Consider the following 24,354-nt stretch of genomic DNA (forward strand, 5'->3'; position numbering starts at 1 on the left):
AAGAGAACAAAGATGTAAGCAAATTGTGTTTTATACAATTGTACGTTATTATGACATCATACCTGCAATAGATGTATGTTGTTTTAAAATTATGCCTATTGTAAATTAAGACTATTGTTATAGATAATATAAATAGATAGATGGGGTTTGTTGAGGCATTGTTGAGGCAGAATCTCTGCTTCGCGCGTTCCTCTATGAGTTTGTTTTAAAAGAAGGAAAAGTCAAAGCACCAGGATAAGGGTTAAACAATAATCTGCTTTAATGATAGAAACATACAATACATCATCCAATCACCTAATCACGAAGCACTCTGCAACAGCAGCTTCAGAATGCAGAATGCTCCGGCTCTGGTTCATCCAGCCGGAAAAGGACTTACCATTTCAGCAACGGGAGGAAAAAGAGAACAAACTTAGAGAAAACACAGGCTTTCATACTAAAAACACAGGAGGAGGTGTGTGGATGCTTCCCCCAGAGGTCATCTCATTGGGAGAGACCAACACATGGCCTGTCGTACCCAATCAGCGCGACGCAACAGAAGAAACCCGGAAACAAAAAGTCTCTTTCAGTTTGACGAAAACCAGATACCTTTTGGTGTCTGGAACGAACCTGCTCTGAATAACAAGTTTCCTTATCTTATTTCACATCTTGAAGCCAGCACACACACACATGTTCTCCTTTATGGCTCTTTGTCTCTGTGGCCATCTTCCCCCCCTCAGTTGTTAAAGCACCTTTCGTTTCACCTACTCTTGGCATCTTTTAAGATATAGTTGGATTATACAAATATCACATGTGAGTTACCTTAATATCCACAATACAGAGGAAAACATTACTGCTATTCTTGATACAAAGTAATTAAACACACATATATTTAAGACAAGTAGATTTCCCTGATATCTGACATGCTGAAAATCTTACGAAGAATGTCTCTCTTCTCTGTCCTGAAGAGCGGCTTTCCACTTTATATAGAGTAATTAAACAGGTTTAAGCTCATTTCTGCACAATGTTTGTAGCATTTTGGAGGCATGCCCAAATAAGGATGTCCCCTGCTCACATCCCCCTCTAAACCCAGACTTCACCTCTCTATATTGGGGAGGAAAAATATACTTTGTCCCTTCAAATTTAACACACCCGAATATATAAGGTGGCATTAAAATAAATATCTCACAGGTTATACATTCTTTTGTGTGACTGTACCTGCAGTCTCTCTCTCTCTCTCTCTCTCTCTCTCTCTCTCTCTCTCTCTCTCTCTCTCTCTCTCTCTCTCTCTCTCTCTCTCTCTCTCTCAAGCTGAGCTTCGACTGACGTAGTCTTTTCATTATATCCAAGTCAGTGTAAAAAGAAAACAATACAATGTTATATATCTCCATTGTTTTACTCAAATTGAAATTAAAGAAAAGCATTACAACGTTTGTTAAAAGGTAATCCTTCTGACATTGGATGAATGGAATTAACTTTAGCTCTCTAGCTAGTTTATTCACGCAATTTAAACCAAAGTATAGCCTATAGCTGCAATATAAGTTAGTTGGTGGTCACTGAAAATGTGTTCTGATATCTGTTCTTCACAGAAAATTCAATTAAAATCCTTTATTTATCCAGGTGAAATCCCATTGAGATCATTAATCTCTTTTTCAAGGGAGACATGCAGTGCCAAGGCCATTGAGTGAGTTAGAGAAAATAAATTATCAATTGTCTTTAGAAAAATAATAAACGGGTCCCACAGACCCGAACACCAAGGGTTACATCAAGCATGAAGCCTTCTTTACAATTAGACATACAGAAACACACAGGGCCGTGGGAAGTAGGGGTGCTGAGGGTGCTGCAGCACCCCCTGGTGGAGGACAGGGGATCTGCACTTCCACAAGATATAATAAAAGAAAAACGAATTTTCAGCCTTGATGTAACAACATTCATAATTAAGTAAAGATAACACCCTTTTCCCCTGTTACATTTTCCATTTGCCCTGTACGATGGGCACTGTGAGTGATGAAGTGGGGGATGTTGGCTTAGCAGGCGCCCGCAGCTCACAGCCAAAGTGAGAGAGATAGAGAGAGGGGATACCGCGGTACCGGCGGGGATTGTTGTTAGCTTCTGCTGCGCTAACGGATATAAGAAGCTGTTTCTACAATAATGTGGAGGGAGAGTCCTCTCCTGTCAGACTGAGAGGCTCAGTGAGGTAAAGGACTCTGAGGGCTTAGATAGTTCACTTTAGTCTAAGTTATCTCAGTGGGTCTCAAACGTTTTGATCACAATTTATGTAAACAAATATTTCGAAGGCACACCTTTATAATTATTAGGATAAATAAAAACAGGTTTGAAATCATTCCAATGTATACTATAGGACAGTAAACCAAAAGTATCGTTTAAAACTGGAGAGATTTTAAAATATACATAAATAAATAGATGTTAACTTATAAAATAAGATATGAATGAACAACACAAATAAAATAAGTTACATGTATTTGTTATTGGCTATGGTAGGTTATTGGAAATGTTCACATACCTGCTTATTTGATTGATAAAATGCAAACCGATCTTTTTCATATGGGTGTTTAGAGTTGTACCCCCTAGATCAGTCTCTAATTGGGCGCTCAAAGTGCACCAAATTGAAGCATTTTACTTTAAAATGTTTTTAAAAAATCTTCCCGGGGGGTACCCCCGGACCCCCCTAGAGGATGTGAAGTCCACCCCTCCAATTAAAACATGTTATAATATATAATAAATGTGAAGCCTTGTTATATAAGCTGTCCAACATGTCAATATATTTCTCTTTTTGCAGTGTAGTGGTCTTTTGTAGAGGTTTTTCATTGCCAGCTAAAATATTGCCTTATAGGGCAGCACATTGGTCAGAACCAGCCCTGGTGTCATCCCCACAGCACCCCCCATTTGAAACATGTTCCCACGGCTATGGAAACACACATGTTTACTGAAGATACAAGGAGATATTTATTTTATACAAAGCTGAATATACATTTTATGATTGTGACCTGACTGAAAAGCCAACGTTTTTAAAGTCTTTTTGCAACCCAAGGCATAACTGTCTATAGTCATACAGAAAGTCATGGCCACGGCTTTTTAAATCTCCACCTCAAATAATTCTGCGCATAAACCAACCGTGTGTAAAGTATCCAAATGCAATATCAGGGATGTTTTATTATAAATAATATATACATTAACATTGAGGCAAGTTACTGCATGTAGCTCAAACCCTACATAAGTAAAATTGCTAACACATGTCTCTTCTTTCTTTTCAAGTTCAGTCAAGGCATAACAATATTTTATCACTGAACATGACTCAATTTCAACACTAAACGTAACACTTTCAAGAGATTGTGTGATGGCCTATTTCACATACAATTTGTAATAAAGATATGGGTCTGTAAAGTCCTTTGCTCTAAATAAACTTGAGCAAGGTGAAATTGGAAATAAGGCATATAAATGGACGAACAAAATAACTGAGTAGCCTAATGCATCTGGCCAGTAAATGCATTTTTCATCGGTGAAGAAAACAAAAGGGTAACAAAAAAACTGGCCATAAATAAAAATCCTCTCAACAATAATCGTGGACGTTCAGCTGGACCGGGTTGTGGTCAGGAGCCGAGATTTGGTCTGCCAGTCTGTCTCTCCGGCCCTGTCCACCTCGCTCCCCCCTCACAGGACGATGTGGAGACCTCTCTACCCCCTGCTGCTGCTCCTCCTCCTCCTCCTCCTCCTCCTCCTCCTCCTCCAACAGTTCAGTCATGTCTGCAGTAATGCATCGCCCCTTCAGTATCCCAAAAGCGCGCTCAATGATGCTGCGCGCTTTGTCATGGCAGCCGTTGAAGCGGCTCTGTACCCTCCCCTGTAGTGGCTCCCGATACGGGGTTACGACCGTTATGGGGTGTACAATGCATGGATAGCCACCATCTCCCATAAAGTACCCTGGTGGAGGGTACAGAGCCTCTTTGTATAAGGTACTGTTTTTTTAGGACACGGGTGTCGTGCACTGAGCCCGGAAATCCTACGAATGTTTGTAGGAATTTACCCTTCACAACGCATACAGCCTGCAGCTGTATGGAAGGAAAGAGCTTCCGATTTATGTAGTCCTGGCCACTGGGTCCGGGTGGGGTCTTTATTCTAATGTGGCAGTGGCACCCATCAATGGCACCCACACATGAACTAAATGCCGGGCTATCGGCCAACTGCTGGAAGCCCTGCCCGAAGAATAAAATGTAGGCTACAGGTCAATACCTTTATCCATCAAACTAAACTGCACATACATAGTCTGTCATAACAAATTAATCCATCGTTGTATTCCAATGAAAAAAGCCAGCTATTTTTCAACTATTTAAAACAATTGTAATCGAACACTCAAATACCTCAAGATGAAGCAGGATGGCTTTGCGCATTCTCGCTTTCCAGCGCTGGGATCGGCGTCTCTCCTGATTCCTGTTGTTGGTCAGAAGTTTTTGCCACTGCCGTAAGGCACATGCTACAGCGGGTTTCATGACTCAATTTGTTTCATGTGGTCACTGAATATGTTTTTCGTCGTTGAGATTTAAATCACATGTGCCTGGACCTTATTACTTGGATTAGAAATTCGTTGCAGGTGTTTTGTGAAAGAGGTGTGAGTTGATGATTTATCATGTCATTTAGCCTACTAGTTTAAAAAGGTTAACATAGCCTATAGCCTAAAGTAGGCTATAGTGTATAGACAGTCTTTGTTCTTTTTTGTGTGTTTGTATGTGTGCATGTGTGAATATATGAACGTACATAAGCCTCATGTAGCCTATATGTCTCCCTTTATTTGTAGGGTACTTTTTATAATAATGTTTTAGTGCTGCCCAATACAGAAGAGATGCTAGTATGTGTCGAAAATACTCATACATTCGTGTCATACTTGTTGCAAATGGAATTCAAATTAAATATGTGGGGGAACAATGTTCAGCTGATCTAACAGAGATTACAAAATACAGCGCTCTAACAAAACACTCACAGCTGATGCAGCTGTTGTCACGTCATAATTAACGGACGTCGCTTTAATATGACCGCGCAGAGGAGAGGAGTTCTCATTTCTCTAACCGCCTGCTGCTTCCCCTCCTCTCTCCTCGGTTCCCCTCCTCGGCTCGCATCTCCTGTGGGCGGGACTAAGTATCGAGGATAGGAGTCGAGGAGGGGAGTCGAGGAGGGGAGTTGGAGAAATGAGAAAGGGCCCGGGCTGCGGTGGTTTGTTGATACATGTCGTCTTCTTCTGTTTGCTTTAATCGAGGCTACGTAGTTATGCAGCGCCCCCATCGGCAGTAAATGGAAGTAATACAAAGAATCCCGTTTAGTGCAATTATTTCACATGTTTTGTATACACAGTTCGAAAAATATTACCGAGGTCCAGACCTCGGTGACCTCAATGGTAGATACGGCCATTATGGGGCCACATTGCTTGACTTCAGATAAAACAATGCATTCGCTTTTTTTCTCCGCGTCATTGTAGCGAAAATGGGCCCAAATATTACATTGTTTCTTTTTCCCAACTCTCACCTGAAGAAAGTAAGCGACAGGTGAGATTGGTCTGCAGTATTTCAGTTAAGGTACTTAATGATCTACTTCACACCTAGTTTTTGCTGAATTCCTATGTGTGTAAAGTGTAATTTGTTTGTTGGGAAATCATGTGATGTTTTAGATTCTTAAAAAAAAAAGAAAAGAGAAGTGACAATGACAAGTGGTAAACTGTCCTAGCAGGAAGCCACAGCTGCTGTAACGAACAACAGCACTGGAATAACGGAACCTTTAAGCCAATCAAATCCTACAGCTGTGTCTTTTTCGACCAATCAGAGCACCGCTCCCTTCATCGGCGTCTCACCATCAACCACCATCCGCTAGCTAGTTTAGCATCAGTGTGGAGGAGAAGCTAACCTACAGAGACAGACATATCTGTTCCCTCTTTTTGGTTATGTATTCCGCCTAAATATACTGAAGTCACCTGGCGTCCAAGTGACTAACTCGAAGGTAAGGGTCGTATTTACTTCTCGTGTCTGCTTTCGTTAGCTGGGCGTCGTGGGAGGGGGTGCAAATTACGCATAATATACACACCTATCGTGTTGTTGCTGTTAATATGCTGCAATTTAGCAAAGATAGCTAACATAAGCTAATGGAAGTTTGTGCAAACGCCTCCTGGACGTAAAACTGAGCAAAGATACATTTGATCAGACGTATAGGTCGTTTTATCCTCGAATAATACATTAATACATTTTTATTTTTTGTTCCATTACATGTAGTGAATCAACTTTCTTAACATGGAAAAATAACATAAATGCTACACGGTTGGTGATTGCTTGCCCCTCAGTCCTTCCTGTTATATGTGTATGTACCTTCCTTCTCTCTAAATAGTGTGTATCTTTTCTTTGCCATGGATAAATGTTAAATACACTTCCTCCATCAGATGCAGTTCATGCTGTTATTCAGCCGGCAGGGAAAGCTGCGGCTACAGAAATGGTATGTGCCTCTGTCTGATAAGGAGAGGAAGAAGATCTCCAGAGACCTGGTCCAGACCATATTGGCCAGGAAGCCCAAGATGTGCAGCTTCTTGGAATGGAGGGACCTCAAAATCGTGTACAAGAGGTAAGTAAGTGAATAAGAGAAGTTTAAATTACAAATTTAAATATATTTGGTTGTTTCAGTTTTGTAACTCCTCTCAGCTGTATGAAACTAACTTCTGAGCATCTTCATTTAAATAATATAAATTAAAAAAAACTTAAAAACTCCAAAAATGCACACAAATTGCTCATCAAAAGATATTGGAGCTACCTTTACCATGTTGAGTCGATGTTAAAGTGCATTCCTTACTAAAACTCCATTGACTCTTGTTTTCCATCACACATTTATAGAAAACATCACAGTCTTCCTCAGTAGTTGTCATGGAGACAGTTTAGTTGTTACAATGTGTTACTCAGTGACATGATCACAAGTCGTTTTAAATATAGGAGATACTGTTTCATAGCAAGTGATCCTTGAGATTATGTGGTTAAAAATTCACACATTTCACAGTGGTCTAAATAAACTCCACTGTCCTATGTATGAAGGTAGATATGGTGCAAAATGCGAGAGCGTGTAAAACCTGATGTGAGCACTTGCAGAAAAAAAATCTGAGCCTGTGTGCATACATTTACACTTGTATAAAATATCCACGTAACTGTGAACCAAATGTACACTTGTATAAAATATCCACGTTTTTAAATATATTTTCCATTACAACTGCAACTTGGTTATTACAACCTTTCAAATCAGTCCTTACAACTTGACGAATCTGCTCTGTGGCAGTATAAATCGACGAATCTGCGGTCTTGACTTTTGCTACACTTCTTGCGATAAATGTGTCGAAAAAAAATCATTTTCAGCTGTAGATGTTGGGGAAGTGAGGGGGGTTGGAGCGAAGGGGCGGAACTATCAGAACGACGAGGCTTGACTGCGGGGCTAACGGTTGTGTCGCTACCAGTCCGCTGACATGCAGTAGCGTGGCGTGGGGAAAAAATTAGGGGAAGCCAATAATACGTCCTTTCTTTTGGGTGAGGGTGAGGTGGTCAATGTAATAACGTAACCAGATGAGTGATTACAGCGCCCGGTATCATTTTACACACATTTGTATCATACAGATGCAGGACTTACACACGCCTGTTATCTGACCGACAGGTCCGCACGCACTCTCCAGCCGAAACTCTAATAAGCATTCATTCACAAACTAAATCAGGAGACCTTTAACGTTTTACGTCCGGTTCGCTCCTTTGTTCCTCGCTGTACACAGCTCCAGTTTGGGCATTGGCCTGTCATCAGATTGTATTTGTTGTTGCTGCTGCAGCGGAAGTTTAGTACAATTATCTTTGATTAAATACTCCAAATCTCCACCCTCCATAATTGCACTTGCTTCAGTTGCTTGCTACTTTCTAACGACGGTGAGAGTGGTGCAGTGACGCTATCTATCTTCTATCGATTAGATTTAAGATTCGAAAATTATAAAAGTAGGGTAGACATGTGGATATTATCCGACTGAACAAAACGTGCATTTACCTAACAGGTTCGTTTTCCACTGACCTTTTTTCGAGCTATTTTCCAAAATCCTATGGAGAAATCCCATTGCTATTTTGTCGAGGGAAACCGAGCGCAGCTTACTTCCGCTTTTTGGGACGCGTCACTGCACCACTAAATTGATGCGATTTGATTGGATTGTGAGGCAAGGGAAGCCAGCCGCCTCTGGCTTCCCTTGGCATGGCCCTGACCAATCACAGGTTGGCAGGGGCATGACGTGAGCCTCGTCTGATTGGTCAATCCCTCCATTTTTTTTCACCAAGGGAAGCAAATTTCGTCTGGGCTCCTCTCGCAACAGAGAGTGCAATCTACTGTTTCACCATAACATCTAGAGGGGCGCTGTTTCACTCTTTGTAAAATACTCAATGAGAATGGGGGAGAGACGGGCTGGCAGCAACACACAACAAAGAATTTCCGAAACTAAACAAAGTGTTTTTATTTATTTATTAAAATTATAACTACAATCCGAAAAAACAGGGGAAGCCTGGCTTCCCTTGGCCTCCAGGAGAAAACGCCACTGCTGACATGGCGCGTCAATCAACGGTAAGTTTTGCCCATTACTTGCCCAGTATTAATTTGAATATTATTATTGTGATTGAGGATTAAATCCGCTTTGAAGACCACCGTTTTATATTGTGCAGTTTAGCGGCAAAATAACGTAAGTTAGCCAGCTAACGCTAGCTTTGTTGAGTTTATGCTAGCTAAACAAGTAGTGGTTGTAGTCTACAGCAGTAATTAATATATTGTAGCCTACTGCTTTGGCACTAACGGTGGTGTTTTTAAAGCCTTTGTAAATTATCCATGCTATTTTCTATTTAGCTAACGTCGAAGTAGTGTATGCGAAATCAACCTCACAATAAGATGTGTGTATATTACAATTATTAATGTCATATTTCAAGATGATTACTTAGATATTACAATATGGTTGGTTGAGCTGGAGTTCATTATTGAGCTTACTCGTTAACGTCAGTCATATCTGAAGAACAAACCCAAACCTTGTTGTTTTTATTAATTGCATTACCAAATGGGTATCAAATAAACAGTAAGCATTGGTAACACAACTTCCAAAGTTACAGTAATCAGTTATATTGTTTATACACATGGTACTTTACATTATATATGTTTGTTTAAGGTGTCCAGGTGATGCAGACAGCCTGGACCAAAGAGTGAGAGACATAACTGGACTCCTCACAGCAGTGAACTTCAGCACAGGTGCAACACTCTTTTTTCATACTGTACAAAGAATCAAGAAAGATATTGGTTTACATAAATGAAGTATTGACTTTAATACACTGATATACATTCCATTAAACAATACTAAATCACCTACACATCAGTGAAGTTGAGGGTTTTTTCCATGCAAAAAGTTACATTTAGATGTTAACAAGCAATGTGATTTTGTCAGCTTTCTAATTCAATGTATTGAAGGCAAAGATATTTAACACAGTTTGAACTGCTACTATTTATCTCTCAATATTGTCTGTAAAAACGTGGTAAAAGTTATTCTTTCAGTGAGACAACAGAGCAAGCTTCTACAGTTGCACTACGTTTTGATAAGTTAAATATTATTTTGATAATAAAATATATTTCAATGTTGATGAATTTCATACTGTTCATTCATAATCTGATTCCAATTACAAAATAATTATATCTACAGCCCCTAAACACACAAACACACCGTTTTCATAAATAACACAGTTGTTCTGCAATAATATGTTTTAGGTTTCCTGTCATCTTTGTTAGGAAAGGACATGCCTGAAAGACACGAAATGTTCTCCTCCCCTGAGGGTCAAGAAGAACATCCAAGAGGAACATTAAAAGCTGATTTTATGAGATTTTAAGACCAGTACAGGACATTCACAAAGAAACTACTTTTATTGTGAAAACAAAGATCTGCACACCGAATATTTTTGTAGTCTATCAGGACCATCATTTGTTTGTGACGCTGCCTGCACCTCAGAGAAGGGGTGGTTATAGTCAGGCTTATAAAGTGTGGCGAAAAACATAGTCAGCTGATGGGATGCATCTATTTACACATTTACACTCCATCCGCTGATTATTTCTATTTGCCTCACTTTATGAACTTCACAACACTTGTGCCTTGTACCGCAGAGTTTGCAACGTCACAAATAAATAGGGCCAATCTTCAGTCAGATGTGAATTTGTAATCTATTTTCAGTAAGAATAATGGACGAAAGGAGTGCCAATACAAATACAATTTATTGAAATGTGAACCAAAAGTTAATAAAAAATGTTTTAAATAAAAAGCACATATGGAAAGAAGGTGTAAAGCCTATTAAATGTATAAGTAAATACATTTAGTCAAATAACGTGACAGACTAGGCCTGTGCAGTTGGTATCAGCTTTGCCCAGCATGGGCTCCTCCATCAGACCTGGACCTCCTCACAGAGGAAAGACCCTCAGTCCTCTCCAAACCAACAGACAGGACGTCCATCACACGGATGTTTCTCCCTGAAGTCTCTGCAGCTCTATGGATACCACGCTGTCTCAATCCGTCCACACTGAATATGAGGGGAAAAAATAATAAGCAAATAATAAATGCTTTAGACAATAAGAAATATAAAGTTGACAGTTCAGTTGCTCAGTTTTTTTAGATTGTCAATACTATTGCTGTATAACTAATATATTGGGTTAAGAGGCCCATTCAAATAAAGATTGGTCTTTAAATACATGTTGTCTCTTGAATTGTTTGTCTAAAGTCAAAGATCTATAACTGGTTCTCAGTTTTAATGATACAGTCTGGTTATTATGCCTTCAAGTTTTTGTCCTGAACTTTGAAAAATACAATGATGTATTCAAAATAAAAATAAGTATTTGAAATCATTTTTCAGGTTGAATATTATTTTTGATTCAGTTCAGCATTTTTTTTAAATAAAATATTTATTTTCAGATTTCACTTTTATAAATATTTTGATATTTGAATCCTTATTTTTTTCAGTTATACGTTTTCAGATTCAAAACAATTATTTTTTCAGTTTCAAATCTTCTTTTTTCAGGTTTCACATTGCTTTTCACCTTCAGATCGTTTTTTTTCGCTTTCAAACTTTTGACCCTGATGTTTCGTGGGGGGGCGGGGCTTAGCAAAGAGTAGTTTGGCATCATGAGTGACAGGCCTTCCTCTGTCATGTTGCCTTCATGGATGTTAGGTAGCGCGAGAAATATAACTCAATACTTTCTATACACAATACTCCCGTGATTGGTGGTAAACTGATACCAGCGTCAAAGTTCCATTAAGCGAGCTGTTGAGCATCGTAGTTGGCAACAATCAAGGTATAAGCGCAATAAACTGTGCTAGAATGTGAAATTACGTATCCGCAACGAGCCAGCAGGTTGTTCTGGTGGACCTGACGCCATCCCCCGCTGTCTCACGGAGAGATACCGCAGGTCCTTCCTTCCTGCAGCGGTCAGACTATACAACCAGCACAGCCTCTAGACCCCGCACAAAACAACTCAGACTATAACACCTCTTGTTGATAAATACCAACTATGTGCAATATTTGCAATATATATATATATATATATATATATATATATATATATATATATATGCCGTTAAAAACTGTGCTGCTAAATCCGCAGAACTGTTACAGGGTGTGTATTATGTAAAATGTGTAACTTTGAAATATATAATTTCTTTTTTTAATCTTTAATACTTTTTGTATGCATGCTTTAGGTAACATTAAGCTGTCTTTGGCTCTTCTCTGCTGTAACAATGTAAATGTATCCCCTGTGGGACTAATAAAGGTAATCTGATTCTGATCGCAAAAACCAAGCCAATACTATGCTGCGTTCATGGAGCTACGTGGAAGTGGGGAAGGACAATGCTTAATTGCGGATACGTATTTTCACATTCTAGCACAGTTTATTGCTCTTATACCTTGATTGTTGCCAATTACGATGCTCAAAAGCTTGCTTAAAGGAACTTTGACGCTGGTATCAGTTTACCACCAATAACGGGAGTATTGTGTATAGAAAGTATTGAGTTATATTTCTCGCGCTACCTAACATCCTTGAAGGCAACATGACAGAGGGAGGCCTGCCACTCAGGATGCCAAACTACTCTTTGCTAAGCCCCGCCCCCCCACGCAACATCAGGGCCAAAAGTCTGAAAGCGAATAAAAGATCTGAAAGCGAAAAAAAGGTCCGAAAGTGAAAAACGATCTGAAGGTGAAAAGCAATGTGAAACCTGACAAAACAAGATTTGAAACTGAGAAAATAATTGTTTTGAATCTGAAAAAGTATAACTGAAAAAAAGAAGGATTCAAATATCAAAATATGTATAAAAGTGAAATCTGAAAATAAATATTTTATTCCAAAAAAATGGTTGAACTGAATCAAAATAATATTCAACTTGAAAAATGATTTAAAATACTTATTTTTATTTTGAATACATCATAGTATTTTTCAAATAAATTGCATTTTTTTGAATGATCAAAACTTATGGCCCTGAAATAGCTCCATACACATGTACCTTAGCTTGACTTAAATGTATTAAACATCTAATTAAGTGATGGCAAAATATAAATAACTAATGTCATGCAAACATATTCATATTTACTTGATTCCAGAGTTAAATTTAGCACAATTGCATACAAACGTTAAGATTCTGAAGTCTTCGTTCTAAATAGAAAATAGCATGGATAATTTACAAAGGCTTTAAAAACACAGCAGGAGCCCAAGACAATTATAAAACGTGTCATTATGTCAGTACAGTTCAATTGGTTTTAATTTCATAAACGGTTATCAACCGTTAGTGCCAAAGCAGTAGGCTACAATATATTAATTACTGCTGTAGACTACAACAACTACTTGTTTAGCTAGCATAAACTCAACAAAGCTAGCGTTAGCTGGCTTGCTAACGTTATTTTGCCGCTAAACTGCACGATATAAAACGGTGGTCTTCAAAGCGGATTTAATCCTCAATCACAATAATAATATTCAAAGTAATACTGGGCAAGTAATGGGCAAAACTTACCGTTGATTGACGCGCCATGTCAGCGGACTGGTAGCGACACGAACCGTTAGCCCCGCAGTCAAGCCTCGTCGTTCTGATAGCTCCGCCCCTTCGCTCCAACCCCCCTCCCTCCCCCACATCTACAGCTGATCTACAGGTGAAAATTACTTTTGTGACAGATTTATCTCAAGTGTAGCAAAAGTCGAGACCGCATATTCGTCGATTTATACTGCCACAGAGCAGATTCGTCAAATTGTAATGACTGATTTGAGAGGTTGTAATAACCAAGTTGCAGTTGTAATGGAAAATATATTTTAAAAATATGTATTTTTCTTCAAGTGAACATTTCATCTCGAAGTTCATTTTTTTTCTACAAGCTACAAAACTTTTTTTTTTCTTCTGTGACTTCAAAGTTGGTTCACAGTTACGTGGATATTTTATACAAGTGTACATTTGGTTCACAGTTACGTGGGTATTTTATACAAGTGTAAATGTATGCACACAAGCTCAGATTTTTTTTCTGCAAGTGCTCACATCAGGTTTTACACGCTCTCGCATTTTGCACCATATCATATTTACCTTCATACTATGCCAGGAATTTCAGATTTTTGTGATAGGAGTGGTAAATGTTCAGTTTGCTACGTTGCTTTTGTATCTGTAGTGGCTTGCTGGGTGGTTAATAGAAACCAATGAATCAGTTATTATGTTGTCATGCTACATTGTCATGTACTACGAATCCAGTTCAACATGGATATGTTTGAGTTACCCGGCTTACCTAATCCAAAACAAACGCGCTCTCGTTAAGCGGTCCTACGACATTGGTTATCAACTCGGTAACTCAAGCCAGGGTTTCTCTGTCGGGCTGAGTGCGCTAGCAACATTTGACCAATCACAAACATGGAGAATCGTACTGACAGCGCAGCGTCATACCTCCTGAATGAAAAGTGAACTATAATATTAGACAAATATGAAGAAGTTGTCACATCCATGACTTAAACACTTTATCCAGGCTAAAAGCCACATAGTTGCACCTGCAAGGTGAACACAGCTGGTCAAAAAAAAAGTGTTTGAATGTGTACATTAACAGGTTTAAGATATCACTGCCCCGTATAAGACACGAGTGGATCTGACTTTAATTACATTTGACTCAAGTGTTTCGTCAACTTAATGTGTTGCTTAAAATAATACTGCTGCATACAGTATGTGACACTGTTAGTGTTGCACGGCCAGATACGGCTCAAGAAGCTGACTCAGATAAAGAAATATATGATACATTATGATGTGATATGAATGATAATGGGACACATTGAAGTCTGCACTCAGTGCCGCGGACTGTACGTAATGTTACTTAGACCCTCCAGAAAAACGCGGGCAAAAATCCTTGATTATGCGGGCTAAAATCCTTGATTATGCGATTAAACATGCGGGGTTTTTATGTGATTTTATGCGGTGAAATTGCGGGAAGTTGCAAAATATGCGGAAAGTTGCGAAAAATAATAGATTTTTTTTAAAATATTGGGCTGTCTTATTTATTCTCTCTCACACACAACCTGCCACTAACGTTATACCCCTTTCCTATTCAAACACAATTAAACACATTCAATGTTTATTTATTGTAAAAGCAATGGAGCTATTTTAATCACACTCTCTCTCTCTCTCTCACACAGACAGACAGACAGACAGACAGACAGACAGACAGACAGACAGACAGACAGACTTCTCCGCCTCATTTTGTTTTCATTTACTCGTTCGTTATCTGGCCAGCTTCAATCTTGTAGGCTACTCACTTTTCTTGTAGCCCTCGAAAGGGTTTTGGAGGTTGATGCCTCGGTGAACGTGAGTTGTTTGGCTTTGTTGTCCGCAGCAGCAGAAAGCATTTTCGAATGTTTGAATGAATCAAAGTGGGTCGTCACCGTCGATTTTGTCTAAGACTTATGCTCCAACGCACAGTTGCACGGGGTGCAGAATAGTTTCCCCCCACTTGCGTGAAAGACATCGGGGTACTGCTTTGCCCGGTCTTTAGCAGAAATGTTCATTGTGTGAGTTCCACACGTTCACTCTATGGTGTTGTTTACCTTCTGTGATGCGCGAGCTGATGACGTCACGTCATCATCATCTCTACTTCACGTCAAGACGAGTTAACTTTTTTTCTTCTCAACTTTGTGTGGAAAAATGCGGGGATTATGCGGCCTTTTGATAAATATACGGCCTTTTAAAAATCTGCGCCATTTTGCTGATTATGCGGTAAATTCTGCGATCGCAGGATCGCGTTTTTCTGGAGGGTCTAGTTACTTTGATCCGGTTACTTATGTTGTGGCAGATATTTAAGTAAGCTTTCTTAACGCTAATGTTATATTGGTCAGATTGCTCTGAAGATGGGAGGTGATATTCTATTAATTTTCACGTTCACAGTCAGTTGATTTTTGCCGGCCGTCTTTCCTGCAACGGCAGTTTTTCTGTATTTCCTTTATCCCGTAATTTGACTTGATAGCTTTAAACTCCGCACACGGAGCTCTGATTGGTCAGCAGGTGGTACTTTCACAGAGTTGATCTCTTATCCTGGAACCAAATCTGCTCCCGACCAGGCTAGCCGTTCAGCATAAGTTACCATGGAGATCTAGCCCGGTAGTACAGGCCTCAGCCCTCAGGTTTGCCGTTCAGCATAAGTTACCATGGAGATCTAGCCCGGTAAGAAGAGAATAAGCGTCGTAGGACTGGAAACCCAGAGTTTTCCCTGAAGTTAGCTCGCTAAGCGAAAATCCGGCTTCGTAGTACAGGCCTCAGGCAACCATGGCAACCATGCTCGGGGGGGGGTCTTCTTCGCTGCTTTTGGTGTATTTTGTGGCGGAAGTACAGTGCCACTTACAGGCCCGGCATACGTACTACAGCGTTTCCAGCGGGTCGAGCGGTCTCGTGTGAAGGGACACGTTTATTGAGCCGTATCCGTGTGAACCGAATACTTTTTTTATATCAAATTCGGTTTGTTTGCGTTCCCGTGTAAATGGGGCCTTAGATCTTACCTTCTGTTGTGTGCTGAAAGCCAGAAACACCCCCTCTCTAATAACACCTGCCAAACAGTGATTCATTATGTAAGATTGCCTCATTTGTGGCTGGACATATAACTGTTGAGTTTTAGAATACAAAAGTAACTTCCCATGTAAGAAACAAAGACAAACAACGAAATAGCCGTGACAGTGACACATTGCTGCAGTACTGAAAAAGGGTGTTTTCTTGCCTCATGATAACAAACATGAAGCTACCTGTTTATTAGGTACATATGTAAACATCTAATGCAGTGCAGTTTTATATATCTGTAAACAATTCTATCATGTAAAAGCTACAATGCTCAATTTTTTTCCAGATGTTTGCAAAGTAATCGCAAGTTATCTTTATTATTTTTGATGGGAATTTTGAATTTGTATTTCTTATTGTATGCATATCTAGGTATGTGTATCCTAGATTGAGTCCTGACACTGATCAAAGCCTACTGTTACCTAAATTGAAAACACTGATGTTGCATTTCTGCCGGGAGAGCACTAACATTGTTATACATCACCCACCGTTCATCTTTTATTTGCTTACTTTCGGTTGTAGATATGCAAGCCTGTATTTCTGCTGTGCTGTGGAGGATCAGGACAATGAGCTGATCACCCTGGAGATCATCCATCGATACGTGGAGCTGCTGGACAAATATTTTGGCAGTGTAAGTCTTAAATGTCACACATCTCAAATAAACTGTTAATTGGTAGAATGTGACAGAAAACAATAGAAAGTGTACTGTACGAATCCTTTCAGTGTGTCACTAACTACAGGATCTCCTCTGATCTGCTACTGTTTGGCCACACAGGTTTGTGAGCTGGATATTATCTTCAACTTTGAGAAGGCCTACTTCATCCTGGATGAGTTCCTGCTGGGGGGAGAGGCTCAGGAGACGTCGAAGAAGAACGTGCTGAAGGCCATCGAGCAGGCTGACCTGCTGCAAGAGGTACGAACAGTTTTGTAAACACACACTATTACACACACTCACCAGTGTCAGGTCAAAAGGTGTTTCGATCCATAATGTCAGATAACTTGGGTACAATGCCCATCACGTTTCCAAAGCCCTTAGTAGTATTCAAATAATGAATTAACCAACTTTCCAAACCCCCAATATATATTCTGTTTAATGTAATTTCAGTCAGAAAAGCTTCATCTGAGAAGCTGAAACCAGATATAAGGATACATCTTTTTTTCACCCGTGCGCCCCTCCACACCTGTTTATTCTAAGCATGCAGCGCTTGATGAATACCGGTTCCTCCCCTGTGCCATTGCACCAAAGCAAGTCCTGTCCTGGTTGTTTGCATCTCTGTCTCACTTTAGTCCTTTGCAGTCAACAGAATTATTTATTTATTTTTAGCAAAGCATGCAGTACTGTTGTTACAAGAACAGCTGACTGTGCAGGCCTAAGAAGGGTTTATCTTACTTGGTAACCTGCAATCATAGAGGGTATTTTTTGTACTACAAAATGTACGTCAGCAACAAACCTTTCTCTCTTGTCTGCAGGAGGCCGAGGCACCACGGAGCGTTTTGGAAGAAATTGGGCTGACATAAATCATCATGCTGCAGTTCCTTCTTCCAGATGCAGATCTGGCAACCTCTATGTCTCTCTCCTGTTGACTGTGTCAGTGTTGTATGTATATAATCACCATCTATGTATTCTGTCATGTACTATCCAGTAGTGTCCTTTAAATGTGGTGCCAACTGCGGTGTTGATGTATCTCCTCTGAACAATCTCCCTCACTGTATTCTGCAGTAGTATTAACATCCTTCACAGAACTAACTTCTTAAAACTCAACTGAGTACAATGTAGCGACGACATGAAACTCCAGCACCATATTAATCATCACTGATTGCAGAGTTGTGTGAGCTGTTTGGCTTCAAGTATTTTTAAAGGTGCTGTTGTAGACTCAGTCGGCAATTCTCATGATTTACCTTCACATTCAGGCCACAGAGCTCAGCATCCAAATACAAAATAAATAAATATTCTGACATCTGTGAGGTTCATTTGATAAAACTGTTTTTGATAACAAACTAAATGCATGATTAAAAAGGTTTTTCATCTTGTTTCTCAAAAGCAAATGGGCATTATGTTGCTTCACATTAAATACTGCAAAAACAATATACAAAAGAGGCTCATCTCTGGAAATATAAATTAAAGCAATCGAGATGGTTAGATGGGTCTTTGAGGACTCAAGAAATACCTTAAGAACAGCGGTAAGTAATGACCTGGGTTTTATTAAATGAACATTTTTTGATCTGATACTTAGCTCTGTGACACTGATAAGGATAACACATGAGAATTATCAACGGGGACTAGTGCTGTTGTGGGAATCGCTGACAGTTACAATCACACGGGTCATTCAACCCAACAATTAAGTGAAATTAAAAGACTTATCAACATCAGTGTTTGTTATGTAGGTTTGAATAAGTTTGTGTTTAGTGAGTTCTTAGAAATGAACCATGTATATTATTTTCAAGACGTTACCTTTTGTTAACCTCAGCAGTTTGTAATGAGTCTTGTTTCCACAAAAAAAGACTTTTCCTGACCAAAGCATTTGTTTAACAATTTCATAATGGCCTCTGGAGTCAAATCTGGGACAGGAAAGCATTGCGACTCAAAAGAAAAATATTTTATGTATAGTTTAGATTGGCTTAAAGACTAACATGACCAAAGAACACTGTGTTTTATCTTCTCGATGTAGTCTACAGAAAGTTAACATGGCAGAGAAGGGATTTAGAGCGGCAGGATGTTTGACAGAACATGTATGTGGGGATTATTTGGCCACAATATAGCAGTATTATTATCCCAAACAGTTTAAGGGCAGGTCTAGCATGAGTTTCTTTATGGGGTAGAAGCGACAGAAAATGAACTGCACATATCAGGGGACATCATGAATATTCATCAGCGTCAGCTTGTTCACTTGTCAGCAGGAAAACAGGCCAACAAGTAATGAATACATGCTCATCCAAGAATTGTATCTGCATTCTTAAAACCACAAAGTGTTGTCATCGAACATTCAGAAGTAATTATTCGACATCTTTGATTCGTGCAAAAATAAATCACTTTTTGTATTAAACACTGCCAACTCATTTGCCAACATTTTTTTCTTATATTTGCAAGTTATTAACAATAAATGTACACAAAGAAATAACCCCTGTTTTTGATGTTTTTTCATATTGTTTTTACTCAGCATCAATAACCATGTTGTTCTGCAGCTCCAGTGTCTGATAATTGAAGCGACGTTAACTACTTTACAAAAGCTACAAATATTCACATATGTACATGTGCATTGGTGACAGGAGATAACTTGCTAAAAACATGTCGAGGAGAAAAGCCAGAACCAATTCATATATTTTGAAAGGTAACTAAGAGTTACTCATGTCCCCTTCTCCAGCGGCCTCATTCTGCATTTCTGTGATAGACTGTTCATGTTTCACCTCAGGACAAAGCTCCCTGTCAACTCCCGGACTTTGATCTAAATCATGGTTTTTCTGACCTACCTCTGTTTCATCCCCCCCCCCACTAGGACTCGCTGCAGCGAGACCCTCCACTCTCTCGTCCTCTGACTCTTTCTCCTTCTCTGACTCTCCAGATGAGGTCACTCCTTCAGGCAGATGGCTTTTTTTCTTATGCTTCTTTTTGCTCTTTTTCTTGCCCTTTTTGGATTGTTTGTGGCGGCGGCGTGTTTTGGTCTCCTCAATAGCTTCTGGTTTCTTGGGGCTCTTTTCTGTGCTGCGTTTCTTCCTTTCTCTGCTTGTGCTTCTCGACCTTTTCCTCACTTCTTCATGTGTTTCTGTGTCTCTACTGTCTGTCTCTTCACTTCTATTCTTGTGCTCCCTGTCTTTATCTCTACTTCTGTTTGGCTCTCTGTCTCTGCTCCTCGACCTATCCTTACTCTTGCTCAGATACCAGTTGTTCTTTCTGTCACTGTGTCTGGATGACCGTCTGTCCTCTCGGTGCTGCTGGGACGCCCTGCTCTCTCTGCTCCTGCTCCTCCGTCTGTCTCTCTCTCGTCTGCTATGGGATCTCTCAGATCTCGGGGGGCTTCTGCTGTTCTGACGTTGCCTCCACGATCTGTCTCCGTATCTTTCTGATTGCCACCCGTCTCTGCGACTCCCCCTGACGCTGCGGTCTGGAGACAGATGCAGGTCTCTGTCCGCCTCCCAAAATTCATTGCCAGGGTTTCGAAATACGTGCAGGAAGTTACAGTGCTTCCCTTTGGGGCACTTCTGTCTGTCGTACAATCCTGAGAGAGGAAATACATCACAAACAAGATGAATACATTGAACTGAATCTTGTATCTCTGCAGTAATGTCACTAAATGAAAAGAAACTCTTCTATCAGACAGAACAACTCACCACATATAGCATTCTTCCACCGAGTAACAGGACACATCTCACAGTGAAGCTGCCGGCCTGCGTACCACCTCCCATTGAACCTGATGATGGCCTCCATGCACTGCTCCTCTCTGGACACACAACAGAGAGATGGGAGGACAAATAATTAAGTGTTTTATTCTGAACTTCAAACAGTCTACAGGTATTATTTTGGGAAAGTTATGGAGCGGTTGTGTGATAACTTACGTGTCAAACTGAATGTAAACATTTCCTCGCAGGTGTGGTTCGTAATTGCAGCTGACCTAAGAAAGAAAAAGGTATCAAGGAAACCGAATGTAGGTTTTTAGTCTTTATTATTTGGTCATGTATTCCTGAACAGTGAGGTTTCAGGTTGGTTTTTAAATAGGAATTCTTAGAAAAAGTCAGAGGGATAACTTAAATCTGACTGAATTTGGCAGGAGATAATTTTATATATTTGTATTCATTTATATTTTTGAAATGTTTTAATTGTATAGCACACTGTAAGGATGATCTTTTTACAATTTCCCAGGCAAAATAAAAACAAATATTTATTTATGTAATCTAAATGGACTAATAAAACAATGAAAATATTGACACAAATAAAGTCACATGCAGAAGTTGAATTTACCAAAAGAATCTGTCATAGTATTAATATGAGCTGACACAAACTGGTGGCTGTGTTCTGTTATTCTAATAATACATGTAACATGTCAGCAATCAGAGCCGCTACCCTGACCTTATATTCCGAAATCATGGTTTACTTATTTAGGGTGTATATGGATTGACATTTTTGGTACTTCCTCCTGGTCTCATCTTACCTTGAATTGCACAACCTTGCCGACACTCTTCAGCTCCGGCAGGACGTCCTGGTAGAAGTCGAGGAAAGTCTCCTGCAGCTCCTCCTCGCTGTATTCCAAAGAAGCATCAATGTCGTAATCATCGCGGCGCGACTGCTGCAAGCCGAACGTCGTAAACATTCCCCGGATCATCAGAGTGGGGCTGGCTGTTGGATAAGCATGCTTCCGAGAACATCTGGACTCACAAAGAAGGAAGAGGGGAGAGTATACAGAAACATTCAAAAAACATTTGTGACTTGTGCAATAATTAGTCAAAAGGAGAAACAAACAGTACCTGTCTCCAAATCGACACGCCCCGGTCTTCAGGAAGAAAGGACAGTTTGCCACGTCCCGCTCCGTCCCAAAGTTCTCCGAGCTCTTTGCCCCAGGAGCCTCGGGATTCATCCACGCTCCTCCATTCTCTAACTGGAACACAAGAACAAAAATGTATATGCTGTATAGTCTGACATTAAACTGGAATAAGAAGCTAGCTCCTAATTTAAAAAATAAATAAAAATATTATTTTTTATATATAAATATATGTCTTTAAAGGTTGGATGAAAATATTTCGAATCAAATATGTACTTATCAGGGTTAATGCAGTATAAAGACTAAATAATCAGTGATGTCTGGTGGTAGAAATTAAGCAAGAGAGAAATTATTTCTGAAATGAGTCTAAAAATATCTTTGACATGTTCTTTATGTGTGAGGTTTAACTGAACTTGAATATATAAACACATTAAACTGAGCTGCGCATTTATAAATGAAACTGAGCTGCACACTATTAGGATACATATATTCCTAAATTGACAAACAAATCTATACAGACTTTGAAGTACACATGTACTCTCATAAAACACAAATATGATTTTGACACTAGTTTTTACTTGTGACATTAATGTGTGTTCATACCTGATTTTCTGCTTCATCCAACATTTTTTGAACGGCCTCCTACAAATGGTGTAAAGACACGGCGGGTGAAAATGTGTAGAGGTCAACATCTGTTACTGTGTGTTAAGACCACACTCACAAGAACTGGAATATAAACATTTCTGGACTTTTGGAAAGCGATTTCACAGACTGTCGTCACACACAGTAAAAGATACATCCTTGTTGTGAGAGCTGAAGCTGCTGTTAGGGGTTTTCTCTCTGTGTGTATCTTAGTTGAAGAGTTGGAGGGTTGCTTGTGCCACTTGGTCAAGGATTTTTTTTTTTTTTAAGAACCATGTACAAACAAAAACAAATCTTAAAAAGAAACATGATGACTTTGTGATTGTCTGAACCTTCCCTTTTGGATGGATAATATAAACACTTAAGTAGAAGAGGATATATTTCTTTTTGTTTATCCTCCTGGGGCCCGTTTCACCTCTCTGTCTCGCTTGTCCTGCTGCTTCTGTTCTTTTTCTTCTTCTTCTTTCTTCTGCTGGGCCTCCCATTCCTCCTTTATCATTCGCTGTAAAGACAAGAAGACATAAAGCGTGTGAACATAAATCATCTTATTTAGAATAATCAGTGGAACAGGCTCCGGGGCACACGTCTGTTAGCCATTTATTAACACAGTAACCAGACCCAACTGAGGGCAGTAATCTTCTGTGAAAGGCTCCAATTATTCACATATTATGTAAATTGCCACATTGGTAAATAACTTCCGAATCAGATAATCCCCACATTTCATCATCAGTGTGAAAACAGACACATCGGTAAATCTGCTTTATTCACAAAATGTTAGTGCGTTTTCAAAAATGGTCATGTTTTAGATGCTTCTTATGTTACACACAAACAGCAGATTACCTCTTCCTCCTCTTTTCTTTTCCTTACAGCCTCCTCCCTCTCAGCCCTCAGCCTGAACTCCTCCTGAGCAAGCATCTCTCTTTCCAACCACTCTGTATGCAGCCGTAGTCTGAACAAAACAAGACGGACAAAAATCAAACAAACAGTACAACAAACATTTCCTGTGTTGCCCGTGACTGAATGTTCAGCTGCAGGTCAGCAGAGAGACGATGGTATTAACCTACCTTTCTTCCTCAGCAACGTCATTTTCATTTATTTCTTCTTCTTCTTCTTCTTCCTCCACTTCATATGCAGGGCTTCCTCCATTTTTTAAACCTGTAACAGAGGACATGTTGTGTTGGATCCATCTTTTGGTGCAGCTTCAACTGTAGAAATGATAGAAGCACCAACATTATATCTTTGTACCACTTTCTCTGGCGCGGGCGAGAGCTTGGCGTTTCTTTTTTCTTCTCTCTTTCCTCAGAGCAGCCCGGCGTTCCCTTTGACTGAAGAAAAAAATATGGCATTGGGAAAAAAGCATCAGATTAAAAGAAAATCGATGATGGTTGCAAACACTATACGCTTGCAAGACCAAGTTGATGGGTTATGCACTTTATATTTCTACTGTATCAGGTTGATGAGATTACTATAAATGTGCTGTAGTCCGCCCACAAGTGTGCAATATCTACAGTGAAGCTTCAATCATCATTTTGTGATTCGGTAGTATTACATTGGCGTTAATGCAAGGTACATGTAGACAGTATGTCAGTCTCGAAATGACCAAAACGTTAAAACACAGAACACATTTTTACTTGAATAAAAATAACCGATAACCCAATTTTTCTATGAGGTTTAAGACATTAGTCGCTACAGCAGGACTAACGCAATGGCTTTACAGCAATTGGGTCTCTACGTTTTCTTATGGTATTGTTGTCCAACACCCAAACATCGTTAGATGGTCAAGTTATGTCAACAGGATTTAATTAGAAACACAGACCTTAACAAAGGAGCGGAAATCAGAGGAGTTGCCATCACAGCTAACGAGCTAGTTAGTTAGCATGTGCAGCTGACGTTAGTCCTTGTTGTATACTCTCATCGGCGATTACTTTAAACAAACTTTAAATTAGATGTTCTCTGAGGGGACATGATACTACAGAATTAGAGTCGGGTTGTCCGAGAAGTGATACAACTCAATAAGTTACGTTTGTTTCAGCTACTTCAGCTAGTTGTCTGCATGCGGAGTTGTTTTGAGAGGAAGAAACGATGGTGTTACCATAATTACTTCCGGGTAAAACCGCTTCTTTTAAAAAAAGATGAAGATGA

The 24,354-nt window shown here is 39.6% G+C and overlaps 2 protein-coding genes and 1 long non-coding RNA gene across 4 annotated transcripts; 2 read left to right on the forward strand and 1 right to left on the reverse strand.

Moving 5' to 3' along the window:
• The first annotated feature begins 5,681 nt into the window (after nucleotides 1-5,681).
• On the forward strand, nucleotides 5,682-19,143 carry LOC307030143 (AP-1 complex subunit sigma-2). Of its 2 annotated transcripts, XM_079666403.1 has the most exons (6): nucleotides 5,682-5,979; nucleotides 6,249-6,333; nucleotides 6,413-6,591; nucleotides 16,622-16,730; nucleotides 16,875-17,012; nucleotides 17,570-19,143. In XM_079666403.1, exons 3-6 carry the CDS (start codon nucleotides 6,413-6,415, stop codon nucleotides 17,615-17,617), a joined length of 474 nt encoding a protein of 157 aa, XP_079522529.1. In that variant the 5' UTR covers nucleotides 5,682-5,979; nucleotides 6,249-6,333; the 3' UTR covers nucleotides 17,618-19,143. The 2 variants fall into 2 exon arrangements, with proteins under 2 accessions (XP_079522529.1, XP_079522528.1); XM_079666402.1 differs by lacking the exon at nucleotides 6,249-6,333 and having other exon boundaries at nucleotides 5,694-5,979.
• Nucleotides 6,612-10,744, forward strand: LOC307030144. Its single transcript, XR_013805557.1, has 2 exons — nucleotides 6,612-8,595; nucleotides 9,185-10,744. It is a non-coding gene; the product is annotated as an uncharacterized lncRNA (long non-coding RNA).
• Nucleotides 18,616-24,330, reverse strand: zrsr2 (zinc finger (CCCH type), RNA-binding motif and serine/arginine rich 2). The gene is made up of 11 exons (XM_079666396.1): nucleotides 24,029-24,330; nucleotides 23,458-23,537; nucleotides 23,277-23,367; nucleotides 23,053-23,161; nucleotides 22,628-22,714; nucleotides 22,174-22,212; nucleotides 21,557-21,687; nucleotides 21,244-21,457; nucleotides 20,651-20,706; nucleotides 20,426-20,535; nucleotides 18,616-20,313 (listed from the first exon to the last, which is right to left on the reverse strand). Exons 1-11 carry the CDS (start codon nucleotides 24,061-24,063, stop codon nucleotides 19,433-19,435), a joined length of 1,833 nt encoding a protein of 610 aa, XP_079522522.1. The 5' UTR covers nucleotides 24,064-24,330; the 3' UTR covers nucleotides 18,616-19,432.
• Between the last annotated feature and the right edge of the window lie 24 nt (nucleotides 24,331-24,354).

The sequence above is a fragment of the Notothenia rossii genome, assembly GCF_949606895.1.
Source record: "Notothenia rossii genome assembly, chromosome: 2".
Taxonomy (NCBI): domain Eukaryota; kingdom Metazoa; phylum Chordata; class Actinopteri; order Perciformes; family Nototheniidae; genus Notothenia; species Notothenia rossii.